The sequence below is a fragment of the Ahaetulla prasina genome, chromosome 1 (genome assembly GCF_028640845.1).
Source record: "Ahaetulla prasina isolate Xishuangbanna chromosome 1, ASM2864084v1, whole genome shotgun sequence".
In the NCBI taxonomy this organism is placed as follows: Eukaryota; Metazoa; Chordata; class Lepidosauria; order Squamata; family Colubridae; genus Ahaetulla; species Ahaetulla prasina.
In genome coordinates, this window is record NC_080539.1 from 31,277,350 (window position 1) to 31,300,564 (window position 23,215).

The 23,215-nt window shown below is 40.3% G+C and overlaps 1 protein-coding gene across 6 annotated transcripts in view; it reads right to left on the bottom strand.

The window, feature by feature from the left end:
* Window positions 1-23,215, bottom strand: part of EFR3B (EFR3 homolog B) — a 140,296-nt gene that overhangs the window by 48,697 nt on the left and 68,384 nt on the right. For all 6 annotated transcript variants that reach the window (XM_058164742.1, XM_058164744.1, XM_058164743.1 and 3 more), the window contains exons 2-4: window positions 20,798-20,874; window positions 17,259-17,386; window positions 5,099-5,249 (exon numbers count right to left, since the gene is read on the bottom strand). In XM_058164742.1, the coding sequence (XP_058020725.1) occupies window positions 5,099-5,249; window positions 17,259-17,386; window positions 20,798-20,874 (356 nt within the window). The remainder of the gene's footprint in view (window positions 1-5,098; window positions 5,250-17,258; window positions 17,387-20,797; window positions 20,875-23,215) is intronic.

Genomic DNA, 23,215 nt, shown 5'->3' on the forward strand with positions numbered 1-23,215 from the left:
ATCCTGTGTGGACCTCGTGAGTGTGGGTCTGGTGTCATTCCTCGTGTTACGGACTCGTTTGTCAATAAGGGCGGGTTTCCAAATGGCTGGTAGGCGGGAGGTATCATCTCGTTTGTTCATGCTGTGTGGGCGTTTTTCTATCTCGATGGCTTCTCTGATTATTCTGTTGTTAAAGTGTTCAGTTTTGGCGATAGTTCTGGTCTTTTTAAAGTCAATATCGTGTCCTGTGGCTTTAAGGTTATATATATAGGATATATATTTAAAGGATATATATATATATATATATATATATATTCTGATATATATATATATATATATATATATATATATATATATATATATATATATATATATATATATATATATATATATATATATATCCTTTAAGGATATATATATATCCACCATTCTTTCCATTTCCGGTTAACCTGGTGCTAGCATTTTACATAATCAAAAAATAGTCGTATTTTCTATGCCTATTCATATCCATCTTGGCAGATGGCAAAACTCCCTTGCCTCGGGAGCTTTTGGAATGGGAAATGAATTTAAACGTATGAAGAAAAATATACAAAAAGAATGTGGGTGTACATACGGAACGAGGAGGGCATGACAATTCATAAAGCAGATTTGTTCAGCTCTGCATATTATGATAAACACTGTCTCTATTTAGCTCAAGTGACTATTTTTCAAAGCAGGCATCATTCTAAAGGAAGTGCTTTGAAGGGAGAGGAAAACAGGATTTCTTAAAAATTAGGCAGAAAAACATTGCAGCAGCTGCCATTTTAAAAAGAAAAATCCTTCCTGTGTGAGCTTGAAGGGAAAATTCATCTTCAGGGGAATCAGACAATTGTACTCCTTTTTAGCAAAAGTGCCAGAAGCTAATAATAAAAATTTAAAAATAATCTGCATATTAATTGGGATTCCTTTTTATGATGGTTTACATGATCTGTTATTGGTTGAAACATTAATATCTACGTATGAGAATCTTTCAAGGACCATACAATCTTTGCCTATCTACATATAGTCTAAACTGGCACATAGCTGAGTTTCTGGAATGAATGATTCAATCTCTACACAAACATCTGGGCCTTACAATGACAGTAGTGTAGTCTCTTAAGTCTTCCCCTTGACTTCTAGTGCTTCAAAGTCTTTTTGCAAATGACATGGGCAGCATGGTTAATTCCTAATGTTCTGTATGAAGATTTTCCATGACCTATATTTATTTTCTTCTTTTCCAACAGGAGGTCTTGGATTAGGGTGGCTGAATACTTGCATCAGTGAGATTGTTTGAAGATGTGGATGTGGTTAACTGGTTTTTTTTTAAAAAAATATTCTTTTATAATGATTGTATTTTCTATTTTGTTTGGTTTTATTGCACATCGCCCAGAATCAGTTTGGAGCTGAGTGGTACCTAAATTGATTAATCGCAGATGATGTTGCACATACAGTAGCACATAATAAATATTTGGCTTTTTCACAATTAATAGCCTTCTTTATGAATCCAGTTCTTCAGTAACAAACAGCATGTTGTGTATGTGTACAGACACAACACATAGATACACATGTACTTAAACCTGTTTTTGTTGTATATTTCTCATCATTGTGACCATTCCCCTTCTAATTTAATAGTACCGTGCTAGCAAATATTACAGACACTACATCATTATGAGTTATTCCGCGTCTCCTGGATACCCTTGTAAGTAAATCATAGGGATAAAGGAAAGTGTTCAGGTTGCATGATTTCTCTATTCAGAGTGGAACATCTGTCTTTGTTTAGATGGCTACCAAGTGATTCATGTGTCATGGACTCCAATGTTTGCAGACATCTAATTAAGGTCTAGCTCAAATGCTGTTCAGATCTTCCTGCCTCTACATCACCCACCTTGTCCTTTTACTTTTCTTCTCCCATTTACCCTTATTAAGTTAAAGGCACTGAAAATACATTATAGTGAATTTCTATACTTCTCTTGCCATCTCCTCTCCTCCTCTACTGGATAGGTCAGAGGCTGTTCATTGCTAATGAATCTTTACAGTTCAAGCAAAAGCACCGGTGTGATGCACATTATCAACTCTTTCTCCAAATCCAACTGTTCTCCCTTCAAAGGAGCTCTTACCTCTAAATCACTCCAGTTCATTTCTGATACAAACAACTGTTCCCTCTCAAACAGTAAACTTGGATTAGGAGACTTGCATCTGGCCAACCAGATGAGATAGGCTTTATTTTGCAATTAACAGAAGCAGAGACAGACCAAATCATTTTTTATTGGTTCTCTTTTCCTTTCTACCTTTACTGCCTTTCTAGTCAGTTGATCGGAAAGGCAAGACATCCGTATCATTATGCTCCACCTAACATTCCTTCTGGATATGGTTTCTTCTTTTTGAAACCCTTTTGGCCATGCAGGGAGAGGGGAAGGAGGTTGCACTAATTTCTGCCCTGCCACATTGCCCTGCTACATCAGGTAAGACCATCTGATCCTGCCAGAGAAGGCTCATTAACCATCAACATCCCGGTGGGAGATATGTAGCTTTCCTTAGATGAAGGCCTAAACTTGGCTTATCAATGGCATGTACAATACTGCATTCCAAAAATTGGGTGAGACAAACTTTAAATAATTTTGCCCTTGACAATTAAAATATTTTCAGAAATCAATAGAATCTTTTACACAATGATACAGATTTTTATACAGTAAGAATGTTAGAAAAGTGTGTGATCTCATCATAAATTACATAGCTGCATAGCCCAGAAAAAAATATTTACAACTTCAGTAATTAAGTCCTGGTTACTGAAACAGTGTGTCCTGAGATACCTACAAGGAAACTCGGGTGCAAGATGTTTAAAGAATACAACTATGCAGCATGGTAATACTCTTGAAGGCCATATGAGATGGGGGTCATCATTATTGCAGCTATATAGAATGAGAGAGACTTGGTGGCAGTAGAGATAAGGGTATCTGGTCAAATTACCTGTGTTGATGGAGGTGGTTGCTTAAGGAAACTGGTTCCTAGTTATTGTCGGTCCCCTGGGAGAGGTAGGAAAAAGTAAGCAATTCCAACTGGTCATTGAAAAACCCAATAAGAGCTGTGCATTTAGAAGCAGCTCAGTGGGTGGTTGTGGTTCATTGTAACTGTTTCTTGAGTGAGAGGTCTCTGTGGACAAGCTTTGGGCAGGGAGGCTGTTTTAAACCTGGAGAACCTAAGTAAGAATTAAATTCTTGAGGGAGAGGAACAGAAGATAGAATGGAGAGGAAATAAAAGAATTATGAAGCATAAAGTTTGGCTTGGTCTGAAGAAAAAGTATATTTTTAAGAGCTGGGGAGCAGAGGTATGGAGTATTTGCTTGGTGTGATGATTATGGATTGAAATTTGGACTTGCCAATGATGTGGAGAGGAAATATAGACAACCATTGAGCACCTATTTGATCCCTTCAATTGTGCGTGTGTGATTAGAGTTGTCAACAGGATTGCTTCCATGTGGCCTCTTGCTGCTGGACACTCCCTAAGAGTTCTTCAGGATTACACAAGTTCTCCAGGAGGTGATTAAGCAAGGAGACGGCTGAAGAGCCAGTAGAGAAATATGAAAGGTAATGTGGCGGAACATGTATATAGGTTCATGTCTGAGTCTACATCATGGAAATATAAATAGTAACGCCCTTGTATTTCTCTACTTTTTTTGGTCCCTGGGTTGTTGTCTAGCCGTCTTATTTAAGGTTGTCCTGTTAGAAATTATTGGGCAAGAAGATCTGCTCCTTGGTTATTATGATTTCTTAGCACAATACTTTGCTGTCAGTCACTCAAATTTTCCATAAACCTGACTCTTCAAAGGCACAATGGGATATGACAATACCTTGTAATGTTATCTGGTATTTATTTTAGCCTGTACTTTATGGTATGAACTATGCCACTTGTGAATTCTATTCATGCATCTCCTAGCCCCTTTGAGTTGTTGGGGAGAATTGGATGGATTAACAGTCCACACTTTGCTGAAAGGGGATGTATTTCCATCTGCTTTGAAGGAAGTAGTTGTTGGTCTCTCACTCGTGGAGTCCCATAGACAGAGGTCCCATAGCCACAGCCATAGCAGGTTCTGACCAGTTCTGGAGAACTGGTAGCAGAAATTTTGAGTAGTTCGGAGAACCGGTAAATACTGGCTGGTTCTCTGCCTCCCGAGTCCCAGCTGATTGGGAGGAAATGGGGATTTTGCAGTAACCTTCCACTGGATTGGGAAGGGAAAGGAGGTTTTACAGTATCCTTCCCCTGGAGTGGGGAGGGAATAGAGATTTTACAGTATCCTTCCCAAGCCATGTCCACCAAGCCATGCCATGCCATGCCATGCCATGCCATGCCTACCAAACCATGCTCACAGAACCGGTAGTAAAAATTTTTGAATCCCACCACTGCCCATGGGGTTTGATCTTTCTTCACTGCTGTTTAACACTTGTATCAAACCACTGTCAGAAGGAATTAATTCTGAGTTGAGATATCAGCTGTATGCTGATGAGAGGTAGTAGCAGCACATTCCCACCCCAGGTCAAGCTGGTCATTTAGTCTGATGCTAAGAATCATTTTCCTAAGATCAGCTGACATGGCCCACAACTTGACTCAGTTACTCAAGTCGAACAAATGCAATGTCAGCCTGAGGAAACAATAAGCTAAGAATCACTTGAAACTGATCATATATAGGCCCATCAGAACAGCTAGAGTGATCAGAAGATGTATTGCCTCCAAACCCTAAGAGCGCAGAGCAAAGATACTCAATAAGGCTCCTTGCCAAGCAAAGGAATAACACTTAATTATAGACAGCTGCCTGCAGCCTGATTGAAGAGGCAACACCGAGTTCTGTCCCCCATTGGAAACAATAAATCGATCTCCTGTCGGGATGTCTTATTCTATTCAGCCTTAAGTAAATTACTATTTGAAACAGCTTGTGAGGTGAGAATTGAACTGGAATCTTCCAAATTCAATGCTCAGCAGCTTAGATACTTTATTAAATTCCCATTTCAAGATGTGTGTGTGTGTGGGGGGGGGGGAGAGGCTATCTTAATATCCTAGGAATATCATTGTTAGTCTCTTCCAGACCTTGTCCAAGGGAAATGCTTACCGAATTGGTGCCAAGGATTTGCAGGTCAGGCTTCTCCGATTCCAACAGCTTGGCCACCATCTTCAAGAAACTCTCCACAAAGAGATTGATGCTCTGGCAGTGGCAGGCCATTAATAGCTGATCCAAGGCTTCCATTGCAATGCACACATACCTGCGGGTAGGTTGGTATAAAAATAGATCCAAAATAAGAGGTTGCCCTAAAATTATGGGAACTATAAACTAGAAGAAAGCTGTCATTGATAGGCAAACTTTCCAGTACCCCAACCAAGGTGAAATCAGTTTTGAAGGAATGGGGATGAACTTTGATTTTTATTCAACCTTTCCCTTCCTGATGCTCCCCCTCCATTATTCATTCACAATAGAGTCTGGCCTCAAATCAGCCACAGGAGATTCATGGCTGGCTGAAAATTAAAATCTAGTTTTTCCCAGGTCTTGGGGGAATCACAAAGTATAAAAGTTTTTTAATCTGAGTTCACAAAATATTTCCCAATGACCTGAATTTACCCAGCATGCTTAAGCCACAAGCTGAACCAGCAGTACCCAACCCCATCAAGCCTGGGCTAGGATATTGTGTAAATCCAGCTGCCAATATAAAAGTAATTGTTTGACAAATCCAGATTCTGAAATATTCTTGAAGCTTAGTGTATATGTCTTTTCCCTTACAGAAGGAGAGGCTTTCTGGACACAGCAAGCTGCAACAGGAAAAAAATATATAAATCATGGTTTGGCCCAACCATATGAAACAGTAGGAGAGAGGTGGGGGGTATACAGAAAAGGGTGAGTTCACTGATAGAACTCTTTTGGTATTATTGGCAAAGATGCAGGGGAGGAAGGGCAGCGCTTTGAAGTTTTTGTTTTTTCTGAAAAATATTCTGTAAACTGGAATAACCAAACAGGATCGCAGGTTTCTCCTTTTTCCACGAGAGCGCTTTAGTGTTTTTCACTTTTAACGGGATTGGGAAAAAGTTGAACTGGAATACGACACACACTGCCAGTGTGTATAATTTGGATTGGAGAGAGTCTTAAAGTACCGTATTTTTCAGAGTATAAGACGCTTCGGACTATAAGACGCACCTACCTTTTTTGGTGAGGAAAACAAGAAAAAGAAATCTGCCTCTGCCTCCCAGCAATTTTGCCTCCTTGCAGCAAACAGCCTGCTTTACTTTCATTTTCGTTTTTAGCATAACTTGATTAGCACAAGAAAAAAAAATCTGCTCCCAGCAATTTACCTCCTTGCAGCAAGCAGCAGAGAACCCCGAAAAACAGCTGAGAGTCTGATCCAAGGACAATCAACTTGTGCTAATTAGGCTGTGCTGAAGCTGAAATGGGCTGTTTCTTCTTGCTGTTTGCTGCAAGGAGGTAAACTACTGGGAGGCAGAAGCCAAAAGGTGGGGGCCAGTGGGTGGGCAGGGCTACATAAATCGCACCCAAATTTTGACTCTCTCAGGGGAAAAAAAGGTGCGTTTTATACTCCGAAAAATACGGTAGATCACTTCAAAGTTTCCAACTCAACAGCAAAATGCCAAGTATGACATGTAATGAATACAGTACATCAATGTTTCTGTGTGTGTGTCTGTATGTGTGGATGAGTGGGTGGGTGGAAATGGAGAAAACATGTGCTGCAGCAACATAGAGTTGCCAGTTATCTTAATGTGGATTGACAAATCAGTCTATTTTTAACCTACGGTACTTTCACAGTTATTTATCCTAAATTGTTCCATTTTATTTCTGTAGAAACATATTTCAATATGTATTTTTATAAACTCTTTTCTTTCCAAACGTATCTTGGAATAACCTCAAATACTGAATTTGGGAACCCTGAACTATGCTAGAGTGATTTTGAAACATAAAAGTTGGTGGATTTGTTGTTAGTTGGGAAGTCGTGTCTGACCCAACGCGACCCCATGGACAATGTTCCTCCAGGCCTTCCTGTCCTCCTGTCCTGTCCTGTCCTGTCCTGTCATCTTTAAATGGACTCCAATTTAAACTCATGCCTACTGCTTCAGTGACTCCATCCAGCCACCTCGTTCTCTGTCGTCCCCTTCTTCTTTTGCCCTCAATCTTTCCCAGCATTAGGCTCTTCTCCAGTGAGTCCTTCCTTCTCATTAGGTGGCCAAAGTATTTGAGTTTCATCTTCAAGATCTGGCCTTCTAAAGAGCAGTCAGGGTTGATCTCCTCTAGGACTGACCGGTTTGATCACCTTGCAGTCCAAAGGACTCGCAGGAGTCTTCTCCAGCACCAGAGTTCAAAGGCCTCGATTCTTTGGCTCTCAGCCTTTCTTATGGTCCAACCTCCACAGCCATACATTGCAACTGGGAAAACCGAGATAGTCACATCCTAATTCATGCACTAGTTCAGAAGGAAGAATTGGGTGCACTAGAAGCTGAAAAACATCAATTTCTTCAAGCATATTAACAAAAAGTTACAGCGTCTCTCAAGTGATGCTAAATTCTTGATGACTGCACTCATCCAATTTTTTTCAGCAAAGTTATAGAAGTAATTTGGTAGAGTTACAAGTTTCTGTTCAACAATCCCAAAATTCATAGGTTGTCCTTCAATTTAATATTAACCAGGGCAGCCCTATTAACTTTCCAAGATTAGCTATGCATCTGATTCCACTCTTTTAGCTAGTGTGCAATAATTCACTGAACAGTAAAAATGTCAAGATCTCAAATATGCCAATTACTGTTGTAAATGAATGGAAGGACTGGAGAAAAATTGTTGCCTAGTGATAAGGCACATAGACGATCCCAAGTTCAGTCAGATTAACAGAGTTGGAAGGGATCTTGCAGGTCATCTAGTCCAACCTTCTGTCCAAGCAGGAGACTCTATATCTGCCTCTACCTCGGATTGAACTCACAACCTCCTAATTGTGAGCAAAGAGCTCCACCTCTAGGCCATAGGATGTGCAGTCTTCAGTAATTCTAAAGAGTTGGAGAGGAGACATTCCCTACCTGCAGACCTGGAGAACGATTGCCAATTAGTGCAGACAGTATTAAGATGGCTCAAGGGTTGACTTATTATAAAAGCCTCTTATTAATTTTTCTTATCATTTAATAGCAAGGGTTTCTTTTGACTTTTTTTTCCCTAGACAGCCATTCATCATGGATGGTTTAATTTGGATTCTTACACTGAGCAGAGGTTTGGAGCTGATATCTTAAATTACTCTTTCCAATCCACTGGAAGAGTTTGTGTGACACTGTAGACTAGGCTAAAATGGGACTGAACTGTTTGTTTATTCATATGATGTATATAGCTATTCAACTCCTAAGTACTGACTCCCAGGAGCTTGCCTAAACATTAAAAACTAATTAAACACACAAAGGCATATTCCAATAGTAACATAATTGATATCAAACCACATCATATTCCAGTTCCAGAATAAGGAATAGGACAGGCTAATCCAATGATTTTGACCCAGCGCTTGGGGAAAAGCCAGGTTTTCAAGTTTTTATAGAAGGTCAATAAGATCTGAATCTTGGCTTTGGAATCTTATATTCCACAGCACAGACACTTTGACAGAGAAGGCGTACTTTCTGGGCCTCATTAGGCGTTACTATTTGACAGCAAAAACATTCAGTAATTAAATATTAAGGCTCTGCAGAGATATTTGCAAATAACCCAGCCCTCTGCTATGAACCATTTTATAGGTAATAATCAGCACCTGGAAGCATCCTAAGTACAGATCACAAAATAGTGTGCTTATATAGATATACAGAGGTGCAGCCAAAATTACCTGCTATCAGTGCATTCTGGATCAATTGCAGCTTCTGGATGGTTTTCAAAGGCAGCAAGAGTGTACTGCAATAGTCTAATTAGGAGTGACAAGGGCACGGCACCGAGCAGGGCCTCCTGATTCAGGAATGAGTACAAACTGGCATAAAAGATTGATTGAAAAAGCTACCTGGATTCAATCACATATATCATCACCTGGGAAGTATAAACTATGAAGGTCCTAAATCTATTACATAGGTGACTGTACTTACAACCCCAAGGACCCCATCCACTTCTTCAGGTACATTTATCTTCTCCCAAAGTCTGAACCTGTCCATGCTAGATTGTGCCTCGGACAACTCCAAAAATTTTCCACAACCGGACTGGCAGGGGACCTGAATTGTTTTATGTCATAATTGCCTAGAATACACTTTAGAGCAGCCTTGCAGATGTTCCTCCAGCCCTTCCTTTCCCAGGAAGAGCTGGGACACTCTAAACAAAGCCACTGAGCAGCCGTCTGCAGAAGCAACATGAGCAGAAAATAATTATATTTGCTGTTCTGATTACTATGAGGTAATCGTTAATCAAGATTCTTACCCCTATTCCATCACATTCTCTCTGTTTTCTTTCCTTTAGAGGGTTCATTTTCCATATTTTCTTGAGAACCAGGGAATTCTCTGGGATCCAGGGCCACAGAAAGTTCACAGATAATTTTGCCACTGCCCTATGGTGACGAACAGAACTAACTTGTGGCTGTTGCTATAAATCAGGGCTACTGTAACTGGCTCCATTGTTGCCTTGGTGGTCAAGGTGTTCCAAGCTCCCTTTGACCCCTTGCCCAGGGAAGGCAGATTAAAGTCCACCTATACCATGGGACGCGGTGGCTCAGGGGCTAGGACGTTGAGCTTATTGATTGAAAGGTCGGCAGCTCAGCGGTTCGAATCCCTAGTGTTGCCGTGTAATGGGGTAAGCTCCCGTTACTTGTCCCAGCTTCTGCCAACCTAGCATTTTTGAAAGCACGTAAAAATGCAAGTAGAAAAAATAGGGACCACCTTTGGTGGGAAGGTAACAGCGTTCTGTGCGCCTTTGGCATTGAGCCATGCCGGCCACATGACCACGGAGACGTCTTTGGAGAGCGCTGGCTCTTCGGCTTTGAAACGGAGATGAGCACTGCCCCTAGAGTCGGCAACAACTAGCACATATGTGCGAGGGGAACCTTTACCTTTATACCATGAAACTCCACTGCCAATCCAGATGTGTCATCATCTTGTGTAGGAAGGCCAGTATAGCAGCAGGATTCTCGTCTAACACCTACAGTCAGGAGACTCACACAACCTGTTATCTACAAAGCAGCAGCATTAAAGCAACCAGGGTGTCTTGGATGACTACAACCATTCTACCATCTCTGCCTTAAGATCATAGCTGGTGCCATCCTTAAAACACAAATTTCCAAAAAGGAGAGTTCTTAAAATAACACATACCAGGTCAGCCATCTCATTCACTTCAACGGACAAAGAAGGCCTTATTATAGGTTAAGTTGGCTTTCAACACTGAATGCCCAGGCATTGAGACTGAGCACAATGGGCTAGAATGCAAAATCAATCTTACATATTAAAGATTGCCTACCCAAAAGCAGTATGCTCCTGTCTCTGGTTCAGGATGTTGTGAGAAAGCAACATTTTATTATTTTGTATGAAGCCTCCAGTCCCTGGGTTGTTTGGGCATTGCAACTTGTGTGAACACTGAATGGGATTTTTCGGCTCCCACCCTTCTCTGCCAGGATTCCTCCTCCGGGGATTCACCTCTAGCTTTTATCCTTGGCTGACATGCCCCAACACACTTGCCCTGGCCAATGGGCCATGGGGCCCCTCTGTCCCTGGAACCCTGGTGGAGAAGCAGGCGTGGCCAAGGGTAGGAGGCGAAAAGTCCTAGACACCTTCAGTTTATTCATCTGAACTCACTTTCCTATGCATATTTCTCAATTAAACCTGAGAACTAGAGGTCTTATTATTGATTTGATTTATATTCCACCTCAGTAGGGCACTCACACATTCTAAAAATGAGAATTACCTTGGCTGTGGGCAACGAAAGTTATGCACAGGGGACAACATAACAGCATATATTCTTTAATTTAACAAAGCCAAAGAGGAACCAAGTTCTGCTCTCTACTGTAATTGACGTCAACAGAAAACACAGGGGTGCCTGCCCTCCTTAGGGATCAGTCAGGCCAACAGGAAAAAAATAAATCACCTATCAGAAGAGAAAACAAGAGCACTTACACACTGCGATAACTGACAGTCAATGCTGCTATTGCAGCAAATTATTGAAACCAAGTTAAATCATCCTTGTAGCACTTTAAATGAAACAAGGAAAGAAAGAAAGATGAAGAGAGCAAAAGCAAGAAAAATAGGGCCTTGGCAGAACATGCATCTTGACTGGACATAAAAGCGTCCAGTCAAGGGGGAGTGGGAGGCTTGCTTAGTTAGGCCTTAGCTCCAGTATTCACCTGAGATGATTTTGGTTGGGGATTACTGGAAGTCCACACAGAAATAGAATTATCATTAAAAAGTGCCTAGCCATGCAACCTATCATAACACCACCATCATAGCCTATGAAAAGGATAACTCTACTATATTTGTACTTTTCAGAGACATCTAACAGACTTCCAACACTTTCTTATATCACTGTAGCATTCAACTCAATGAAATTTATACAAAACACCTAAAGCAAACCCAAAGACTTCTAGTCAAAAAAAGAAACGAAAGAAGTCATCTACAGCAAACAATACATGGCTTGTAACAGCAACAGACAGGCATAAGTTTGTATATCACCCGGCGATCAGAAGACATGAAAATTCCTTAATTTCGGAATCAGAGAATAAAACCAACCACAATCTCAACTGGAAAACTGTCAACATTTTAGATAAACTCAAATCCAAAAATGATAGATAATTCCTGGACGCTTGACACTCTGACAAATCAGCCATTAAAAGATATATAGAAGTAAACGATAAATCCTTTTTAAAAGATATAACCAAAAAATTAGACCCAGAGTATATCCTCCTCAGCAATCAATATCCAGTTAAGCAGGAAACAGCACCATGATCAGGGAAGAAATAATACCCCAATAAAAGAACTATCAAGAAAGAGACCACACCTTACCCAAGCATGGCACATATAAACAGGCAACAAATTCACCCTTCTGTGTGCTGATGATGTTACCTAGTTTGGGAATGAAAAGTCTTAAGGACAACAATTGAGCTTTAGAGCAGGGGTCTTCAACCTTGGCAACTTTAAGCCTGGTGGACTTCAACTCCCAGAATTCCCCAGCCAGCTTTGCTGGCTGGGGGGTTCTGGGAGTTGAAGTCCACCAGGCTTAAAGTTGCCAAGGTTGGAGACCCCTGCTTTAGAGCACACAAATAACCTGACTTCTATATTTTCTCAAGTGTTTAAATTCTACACTTCTTCCACTCATCCTTCCAAATAACAAATACTTGGCACACCACCCAGTATCTTGTATAGTGATTGCATGTTTACATAACAGCCATCACTAGCCTGGAAACAGCTGGTTCCTACCTCAGCAGCCTCAACCTTTTCACTTTGATGTAAACAGAAAAATATGTTCTTCAGCCGAAATCAGCACTTGTGACTAAACAGACCCTATATTGTAGGAAGAGTGTAGAGACCTTGGTGCTCTCTGAGTTTGCTCTGACGTTTCATTGCCCAACTAGCACTGATGGTATTATCTAGGTTGGGTAATGAAACATCTGTAAGAAAACAAACAAGCTCAGAGAGGACCAAGGGCTCCTCATGTCACCCCTGAGCAACAAATATTCTCCTTTATTAGTAAGAGTGTGGCAGACACAAACTAATTGTCTAAACTATGTCTAGTTTAATGAAAAGAAGGACTAGAGGAGACATGTTCCAATATCTCAGGGGTTGCCACAAAGAAGAGGGAGTCGGGCTGTTCTCCAAAGCACCTGAGGGTAGAACAAGAAGCAATGGGTGGAAACTAATCAAGGAGAGAAGCAACTTAGAACTGAGGAGAAATTTCCTGACAGTTAGAACAATCAATAAGTGGAACAACTTGCCTCCAGAAGTTGTGAATGCTCCAACACTGGAAATTTTTAAGAAAATGTTGGATAACCATCTGACTGAGATGGTGTAGGGTTTCCTGCCTAGGCAGAGGGTTGGACTAGAAGACGTCTAAGGTCCCTTCCAACTCTGTTGTTGTTATGTTTGTTATGTTATGTTATGTTATGTTATGTTATGTTATGTTATGTTATGTTATGTTATGTTATGTTATGTTATGTTATGTTATGTTATGTTATGTTAATTGCACTGTCTTCTTTCAGGACGATTTTTTACATACATTTAGTCTGCAACTTTGCAATATTTTAGTTGTTTCCCCTTCAAATACTAACCAGATTTGACTCTGTCTAGTCCAGATAAGATCCACCAGGTGCTGCTACCTATTAATGTTATCTAAGAGGTAGATTGGACTTATCTTTTCTCCCAACAACTTAACATCTGTCATTATTAATCTTATTAATAATGTCTTATTAATAATTTCTTAACCCTCCGATACAACTCTGAAGGCACTAACAACTCAGCTGAAAAGACTTTTCTTTGACTTGGAATGTTTTTTTATTTTATTTTGTGCCTTAAATGTTGCTTCTTCCTCTTTCCCCTTTTATCTATGGCAAATAAAAGCCATTCATAGTGTGAACTATAACAGGGATATTTACATATCTGGATTGGGCTGGTTAGATTAAAAAAGAGATTCCAGCCCAAAACTATTTGCAGACCATGTACCATCTGTTCATCTGTTAATTCTAATTGGAACAGCAGTTTATTCTTGGCAACAACACACCCACACAAGATACATGGATGTACCTCTTTTTCCAATAAACAGCAGCTCCTCAAAAAACAGCTGTACTTGTGAAATGAATGGCAAGTGCTAAGAGGAGGAATACTGATATAGAATTGACTTAAGACAGCTGAGTCAAATTGTGGCAAGAAGCAAAACACTATCACTTTAGGATCTGTTAAGAGACTCAAGCAGCCTTCTGCAGCACCGTGTCTTCAAAGTGTACTGGACCACAATCCCATAATCCTCATCGACATTTGGAAAGCATCCCAGGCGATTATGGAAAAGTTATTTAAATCACAAGACTATATTTTGCTCATTTCATCAGGATACATATTCAGCCCAAAAATCATGACAGAGAGCCGTTTTCTGCGTCCTAAGCTCCTGTTCCTCCCAATAAAATCCAATATTCAGCTAATGACTGGTGCAGATCCATGCATAAGTCAGTCTTGGTTGACTAACAACTGTGAAAAGACTCCACTGAACACATCATTCTGTGAAATACCATGCAACAATACAGTCGTTCTTTCTATACTGTTGTGTCTGCCATGAAGTACTCATTCTGATCACTGGGAATGAATTACTGCAGCTCAGGGACAGAGAATGGATGGAGAAAAGAGTAGTTTCAACCCCTGGCATCATAAGATAGCCAGAGATGGAATAAAATCTTTTTCTGCTTGGGAATCTAAAGGGATGCAAGCAATTTGTCCATGCTTGATGTGCTTCAATATTGTATAGTGCAGCTTCCTATGTCCGAAGCTAATTGCTAATTTGCCCATTTTTAATTTTTTTTAAATTGCCTAACTGGTGCATTTTTTAAAAAGATGGACCCACTTTTAAAGACAAATAAGGTCATCTGCTCTTTTAGCTACCATCCCTTTCATCCCTTCCTTGCTGTGCCTCACTACAGGAATAAGAAGCCCTGAGAAAATGAATTTTCTCAGATGTCTCACAGTCATATCTAGAATGACCAGCAGGGTTCCTAATACTGAAGTGGGGTGTAGAGGGGCAGCTCCCACTGCTGCAGTAAGAACTTGACGGCTGAGCTCTGAGTAAGTTCTATACATTCTCTTCACTAGCCAGGAATTCTTCAGCATAGCTGCATTTTACCAGTTCCAACTGAAGCCCTGTGTGTGCCTTCAAGTTACTGTTGACCCTCAGAACTGCCTGGAGAAAACCCTGCAGTTTTCTTGACAAGCTGTTTTTGTGTGTGGGGGGGGGGGGAAGTGATTTACCTACTTCCTAGGGCTGAGAATGAGTGAGTGGCCTAAGATCACCCAGCAGTCTTTGTGCCTAAGGTGGGACTAGAACTAACAGTCTCCCTGTTTCTACTTTGATGCCTTAACACCAGAACAACTAGACACAAGAACATTTTCCCCCCCCAAATGCCATCACTCTGCTAAACAAATAATTCCGTCAACACTGTCAAACTATTTACTAAGTCTCTGCACTACTATTAATCTTCTCATCGTTCCTATCACCCATCTCCTCCCACTTATGACTGTCTGACTGTAACCTTGTTGCTGGTATCCTTACGATTTATATTGACTGTTTCCTAATATGATTTTATTGTGTTTTTGTTCCCTATGACTATCATTAAGTGTTGTACCTTATGATTCTTGACGAATGTATCTTTTCTTTTATGTACACTGAGAGCATATGCACCAAGACAAATTCCTTGTGTGTCCATTCACACTCGGCCAATAAAGAATTCTATTCTATTAACCATGCTAGCTAAGTGAAACGTAATTGAAAAATAATATGCCCAATAGCTTTCTTCTCCGAGATGAAAATACTGAAGATATATGACAGTATTTTTAAACTACATGAAAGAAGATATAACGCTATTCCTTTTCCCAATCTATGTATGGGCTTGGGAATTCTTGGAGTTGTTCATACATCTTGCTGAGATGAAGAGAAACATTGGATTAAAATATAGGAAGGGAGATACTGTTGGACAAACTTGGTAATAATAACTGTATTTGAACACTGGAACTAATTACTCAGATAAGTAGTGAGAGGTGTTGAAACAGTGCTAGATAATCATCGGCTGAAGACTTTTAAATTAGATTCCTACACTGAGCAGGGTGTCTAAGCAGCCCTCCCAAATTTATGATTCTATGATTCATTACAAAACTTGCTTGCTGTGACGTATCGTCATCATTAAAAATTAGTTCATATCATAGTTCTGCTTTTTTCAGGACTGTGGGGTAGTCTTTTTTTAAAGCAGATAAGGCTAAACAGAAACAAATATTTGAACATGACCCCAAAGTTGAGGTTGATCTTATAGTTGCAACAGCATTCTCTGTTTTTCCTTGTTAAGTCAGGTCAATTCTTGGTAGAAAGTAGAACAAAACAATAATGTATGTATGTGTTTATGCTGTAGCATTGCTTGATATATTGCCACTGGGTGGTCAAACAGTTCTGTCCATCTACTAAATGAAAAGGCTGGATACAAAATTAAATAAAGGGCTTTTATGCAGAGTAATGACAGAGGAACTGGCTTTGCCTACAGGAAAGTTCTAGGTATAAACTTCAATTAGGATTAGCAAATTGAAATCTGTGACAAATTTGTTTCAGTGTTTTTCAAACTTTCTGAATTGTGAACTACTAAATAAGCATTTACAAAATACAAAGGTCATTCAATTTTAGTCAGCATTCTCCCTTTATTTTAGACTTTAACTGTGATAGTTTACATTTGGGAGCCAGTAAGATGATTATGGTTGGATCTATGCATGCTTTCTAATTCTGTCTGTTTTTTAAATGTTTTGAACCAAATGTTTTTCTTTACCACTTAAATCATTTTATGTAATTCATGCTGCAACAAGAAGTCTTAGCACAAATTTGCTGGTCAAGAATGTTTTTGATCCCTGAATACAAGACTAAAAGTCAAATCAATTTCCAGACCAATGAACTCTTATATTTCAGTTATTCATAATCCCATTCACTTTTTTCTTTTAGGATGGTTGATTATCATAGTTCCATTTTGCATAGGACACATGGGCTCATAGTTAAATTTAAAGCCATTCCATTATTGTCTATTTTATAAATTTTAGTGCACACATTCTTACTTGTATGGCTGCCACTTGTATTATCACTGGGAAATCAGTTTTCAGACACTGTTCTGTTTTCACAAACCAGTTGACTGTGGAACGTTTGGGAAGATGAGGCTGAACATGAATGTGTGGAAGCTGTGGTAGATTATTTGGCAAACTCGGGGGGGGGATCGTGAATCTATCGCAATCTATCCTTTGTCTATGGACTTTGAATGTTGTCTGCTGCCAAGTTGCTGGGTGGGAGTTGGGCAAGTATATAAATTTGTTTAAAAGCAACATGCAAGCAAACAAACAGCTCAGGCCATGGTTTGAGCACTGCTGCCCTAGAGAGATGTTAATAGTTGGCATTCACAAACCTGAGTTCGATGTACTGATAAAATGGCATGATAGAAACTGGATCTATATATCCAAAACCAGAAACTTATAGTTTAATAGGCAGAAAGGATTCATAATGACAAAGAATGGAGATAAAAAAAGAACCACTTTAAAAAGCATTTCTGAAAATACACAGCATCCCTTACCCGTATCGGTGCCTGCCCACATCTCGAATCAGTTTCTCTGACAGATAAGCTCCAATGCGATCCAGCTTCTCTGGAGCAGAGAGGGCATAGAAAGTCAGCTTCTCCATGTTGGTTTTTACCAGCCCATCCTGAAAGAACATTTTCATGCTAAAACTGAAGCTTATATTATTAAATATATTAATCCCCTACCCAGCACACATTGTCAGTGCTGGCTGGTTCGGCTTGGTGCCTCAAAGGCATCCTGCCATCAAAGGCTGGAGGTGGGAAGAGGAAAGATGGAAAGGCAATAAAGCTGTGTGCATACAGGATGGGAAATAGGGAGGGGAGAATGACAGTTGATAAAGACCAGAGCAGCCTGGAACCAATTTTTTCCAGTACTCCAAGGCCTGAAAAAAATATGAGATTAACCCCCATTCTCAAAACATTTTGGCGAGCTCCGATTGGCTGGAAATGGACTGGTCACAGTGGGGGATATGAGCTGTAGGTGAACCCTTTCTGTTAGCCTGCCTTTACTGCAAAATAACCCTTTGCTTTAACCAAATGGAGTTGAGGGTCTTTCTTTCTAAGAGATCAGATTGGGGCAGGTCTGACACACATCAGGTTTCCTTTAGCATAACGATGTGTATCTATCTATCTATCTATCTATCTATCTATCTATCTATCTATCTATCTATGTATATGTATATGTATATGTATATGTATATGTATATGTATATGTATATGTATATGTATATGTATATGTATATGTATATGTATATATATAATATTCCTACATGCAATTTATCCCTCCTTTACCCTCAAACAATCCCTTAGTTAGATCAGTTCAACAGAAAGAAAGACCAAAAGTGAACCACCAAATACTCTATGGCCAAGTATAGACTTGGGTCAGTGGTGGGTTTCCAAATTTTTCATTACCGGTGGGTGTGGATTGGTGGGCATGGCTTAGTGGGTGTGGCAGAGGAAGGTTACTGTAAAATCTCCTTTCCCTCCGCGATCCAGGGGAAGGTTACTGTAAAATCCCCATTCCCCCCCCCCGGATCAGCTGGAAGGCAGAGAATAGATGGGGGCGGGGCCATTCAGAAATTTTATTATCTGTTCTCCGAACTACTCAAAATTTCCGCGACCGGTTCTCCAGAACCGGTCAGAACCTGCTGAAACCCACCTCTGACTTGAGTTTGAATTAGTACACACATGAGAACCAATGAATCACATGGCCAGTTGAATAAAGAGATAAAGACATTGCTTCTAGATCAGGGGGTCTCCAACCTTGGCAACTTTAAGCCTGGAGGACTTCAACTCCCGGAACCCCCAGCCAGCAAAGCTGGCTGGGGAATTCTGGCAGTTGAAGTCCTCCAGACTTAAAGTTGCCAAGGTTGGAGACCCCTGTTTTAGATGACCGCAGCTTCTTTAAAGCAAAAGGAAATGTGTTACAGTATCACATGGATCTATAACTATTGTCCTCATGTGCACTCATATACCCTACAAGCTTTAAAATAATAGCTCCTCTTTTTTTTTTTTTAGGGATTCGGCAATTCTCTCAGATCTCTTCTTTGTGTATTTTCTGCACTTTAATTCAGAATCGAGAATGGAATATGAAAGTAGATAGAGACATGTGAATATATTACTTTTGCTGTTTCCTTCTGTTTTATTAGTTTTAAGTTTCCAAATTTCATGTGTGTGTGTGTGTGTGTGTGTGTGTGTGTGTGCACGCTCATATATATGCATGTATACAGAACTTTGCATGGTCACATGAGATCTCTTAACCTAGAATCAGTTTAACTTTGATTCAATAAGCACGTACGCTTCTTGCATATTAGGTAGAGTGACACATGAAGTTATGTAGCCCCACTTACTTTGGGGCTTTTGTGTGACAAACTACAGAAGGTAAGTAAGGAAAGATGTAACAGAGGTACATATTATCTACATAACATGTATCAGGGGTAGTCAACCTTTTTATACCTACCACCCACTTTTGTATCTCTGTTAGTAGTAAAATTTTCTAACCATCCACCGGTTCCACAGTAATGGTGATTTATAAAGTGTATCGTTGTCTGCGCATGCCTCTCGCGCATCATGGATTGGGTTTGGGGGGGCGCCGGCTACCAGCTCTGCTTGTCTGTTACAACTGGATGGTGTGGGGGGAGATGCTCGAGCTATTCTGGGACGAGGCTCTTTTGTTTGCGATTGCACTATAGCGCCATTTAGTTTCACTTACGTAATGTGAACTAAACTTATGTGCGGGCAATACAAATAGTATATTTTCAGAAATTTAAATTGTCACCGGGAATTTTATGAAAACCTAATGAAATGCTTTTAAATAATGCTATGAATTTTTTTTAAAAAGTCAATTAAATTTAAAAAAAGGAAAGTGCTTCAGTATTGGAAAAAAACCCAACCACCCAACATGAAAGCTGGAATGCCCACTAGTGGGCGGTAGGGACCAGGTTGACTACCACTGACATATATAATTCATATGAAATATGAAAAAAGGACAGAGAAAAGTTTTCCTCCCGCTACTGTGTTACAACTCACAGTCATCTGATGAAACTAAATGCGGAGAGTCTTAAGATGACTAACAGGAAGAATTACTCATTTATACAACATTACACAAAATATACATAATACATAACCTATTGCAGTCACTGTCATGGGATGGATAACCATATAAATCATTTAAATAAAATAGAATAAAATAAAAATAATTGCCAAATGATCAGCTGTCTAATTTGGTAATGGCCATGTAAATAAATTGTTTTAAAAAGTGGACTAGACAAATTGGTGGAGCCCAGCAGGGTAAGAGAAGAGGATCGATTTCATGGAGGTAAGATCCAGCAGCTTTAGCTTATTTGGATGTGAAGAAAAGCTCGGATATAGTTTTCTGTCAGTTTTCAAAGACTGAGAAAACCCAGAATAGATTAAAAAAACTACAACCATGAATTGATAATTGCTGCTTGTCAGTTTTGAGATTGGATTGATCCTTAATATTGTTGCATGTATTTGCATTTTTCTTTTCTGGGTTAGCACAGTGATGCCTAGCCTTTTTGTCACCATGTGCTGAAAGCTCACCTGTAATGCAATGCGCGCACGACCCCCCGTCCTCCACATGCATGCCCATGTGCCCCCTCTGCGCATGGATGTGTGACCTCCCTGTCCCCACATGTTCCCCCCACATGCGCCCTGCCCCTGTGCATGCGTGGCAGAGACCTGAAAACCAGCTGGCTGGCGGGAGGCGCGCACGCATGCATGGTGGAGCTGAGCTGGGGCGATGTCTTGCGTACCCGCAGAAAGGGCTCTGTGTACCACCTGTGGCACACGTGCCATAAGTTCGCCATCAAGGGGTTAGCATAATGAAGTAAAATACCCAGAAAAATCATTTATTGAGATGGGTGGTCATATAGATTGTATAAATAAATAAATAAGCAAATGAATAACTTTTAAAAACTGAAGAAGGGGATAAGCCATGGGCCTTGACTATACATACAAACCACTATAACTGAATGTCTGTCTGTGCAGAAGACTTTTAGTTACGGTTCACTTACCTCTGGATCCTCTGGGAAGATATTGTCAACAAGTCTCTTGTAACGGGGACGCAATGCTCCACAACAGCCACACACACCTGAAACACAAAGGAAATTAAACTCTCCACATAACAAAGGAATAGTAGGGATGAGACCAGATTTGTTTTCAATCAGTTATGCAGATCATTCCCCTTGCAACCATAAAGAAAGCTACAGAATCCTAGAATTAGTAGGGACCATTTTGATCCTCAAGCTGTGCCCTCAAGCTGTGCCTTTCCAACCTGAGAAACTGAAATCACCTTCCAGTTAAATATGTGCTCCACAGTGCCATCCTGTTCAAGTTCTAACATAGACTGGAGAGACCAAGGTTAGGAGGGCATTTTGTACCTTTTGTCCATGAATTTAGGTAACTAATGAAGAGCAATCTCTTCCAACAAGCCTTCAATTGCTAACTGAATTGATTTGAATGATATTTATTTTAATTTAACTCTGATTTTAATTGTATTGCTTTTCTCTAAATGGTTTGTACGTTATATTTACAACTATCACAAGCTTCCTTGAATGCTCTATGGACAGAAAGGCAGAATACGAACTAAAGAAACAAAGAAACAAAGAAACTATAGCAATAGCACTTAGACTTATATACTGCTTCATAGCGCTTTATAACCCTCTCTAAGCGGTTTCCAGAGTTTGGAAGGATCGAAGGCTGAATCAACCTTGAGCTGATCAGAATCGAACTGATGGCAATTGGCAGAATTAGCCTGCAATACTGCATTCTAACCACTGCATGACCACTTAAAACCATTTGTTCAGCGACTGTCTGAAATTACGACAGTGATGAAAAATGGGTTTATGACCTGGGTCCAAAGTTATGGTAGTTGGCACTTTTGGTCAAGTGATCAAATCTGGCCACCTGGCAGCCTGCATGTACTTATGACTGCAGGGGGATTGCAATTTCCTCTATCTGTCTATTGCGCCCCCCCCCCATCTATGTCTTTTTGGCAACCCTGTACAGAAACACCCATCAGAGAGCGGAAGTCTCAGCCAACTGCCATCGGCCCCAGGGCTTAACTTCTCCAAATCACGCAATGAGACCAGTTGGATGCCAGCATGGAGAATGGCAGGAGCTTGTTCTCCTGATAGTTCAGAAGCCTCACATGACTTCAAGAAGGAATGTTGGTGCAATTTGCCAAAAGAGGCTTCCAAAGTATCATGAGAATTGGATGCTGGCATGGAGTGGCTTTGGAAAGAAGGCCTGGCACAGCCAGGAACTGTCAGTATATTCTACTCATATTATTTATCCTAGCTTTCATGCTTAGCAAATTTTTTCATTACTTTTAATATAGGATCAATATAGTTGCAATATGGTTTTTATGTAATAGTTACATAGCTATAGTTAATTTTTCAAAGAAGTGTTAATTGTAATGTTTTGTAAGAGTAATAAATATTGTACTGTTTAATAAACATCTTACTGTTTTGAATATTGCCCATAGTCCTGTGAGAGGGCAGTATAAAATGGAGCAAGTTAATTATGCTTTCAGTGATCGAGGGAAGTAAGCTCATAGGCAAGTAAAGCAAGAATTCATTATAAAGAGGTTGCTTTGTATTAAAAAGAAAAGAGTCAGCCATTTGTTTGGAGGCAGAAACCAAAGAGAATAGAAAGTAGAGATATGGCATCATTAAATAGATGCAGAATTACAGAACCCAAAGGTATAAGTAGTCCTCAATGCCACATGATTACCTCACTCAACAACTGCAATCATGGCATTCTGGATTACAGGCATTAAATGAGAACTCTGAGTCATTAAGTAGATGAGTCCCTGGTAAAGTGTGCAGGAATGCCTCAGGAAGATGGGGGAGGCCCTGAGAGGTCTGGTGTAGGCTGCATGCAAGGTGGGGGTGCTTCAACTGGCTCTACCCAGCCCAGCAGTGTTTATGACTGCATAAACACTGCTGGGTTGCCTAAACCCCCATCTCACCTTCCTCCCCCCAATCCATGCCCTTTTGGTCATTCTGTGCAATGACACTCAGTGATGGCAGCACTGGGCCTGGGGTCTTCAACAGTTTTTTTTTTTTTACATTTATATCCCGCCCTTCTCCGAAGACTCAGGGCGGCTTACAGTGTGTAAGGCAATAGTCTCATTCTATTTGTATAATTACAAAGTCAACTTATTGCCCCCCCAACAATCTGGGTCCTCATTTTACCTACCTTATAAAGGATGGAAGGCTGAGTCAACCTTGGGCCTGGTGGGATTCGAGCCTGCAGTAATTGCAGGCTGCTGTGTTTTAATAACAGGCTATCTTACAGCCTGAGCCACCACGGCCCAGGCCCAGTCAGCTTCCACTGCCCCCAGGCCTGGACTTCAGTTCCGATGCCACTGCTGGCACTGAGAAATGTCACTTCAATCCTTATACCTGTTGGAAGAAATATCCATCTGG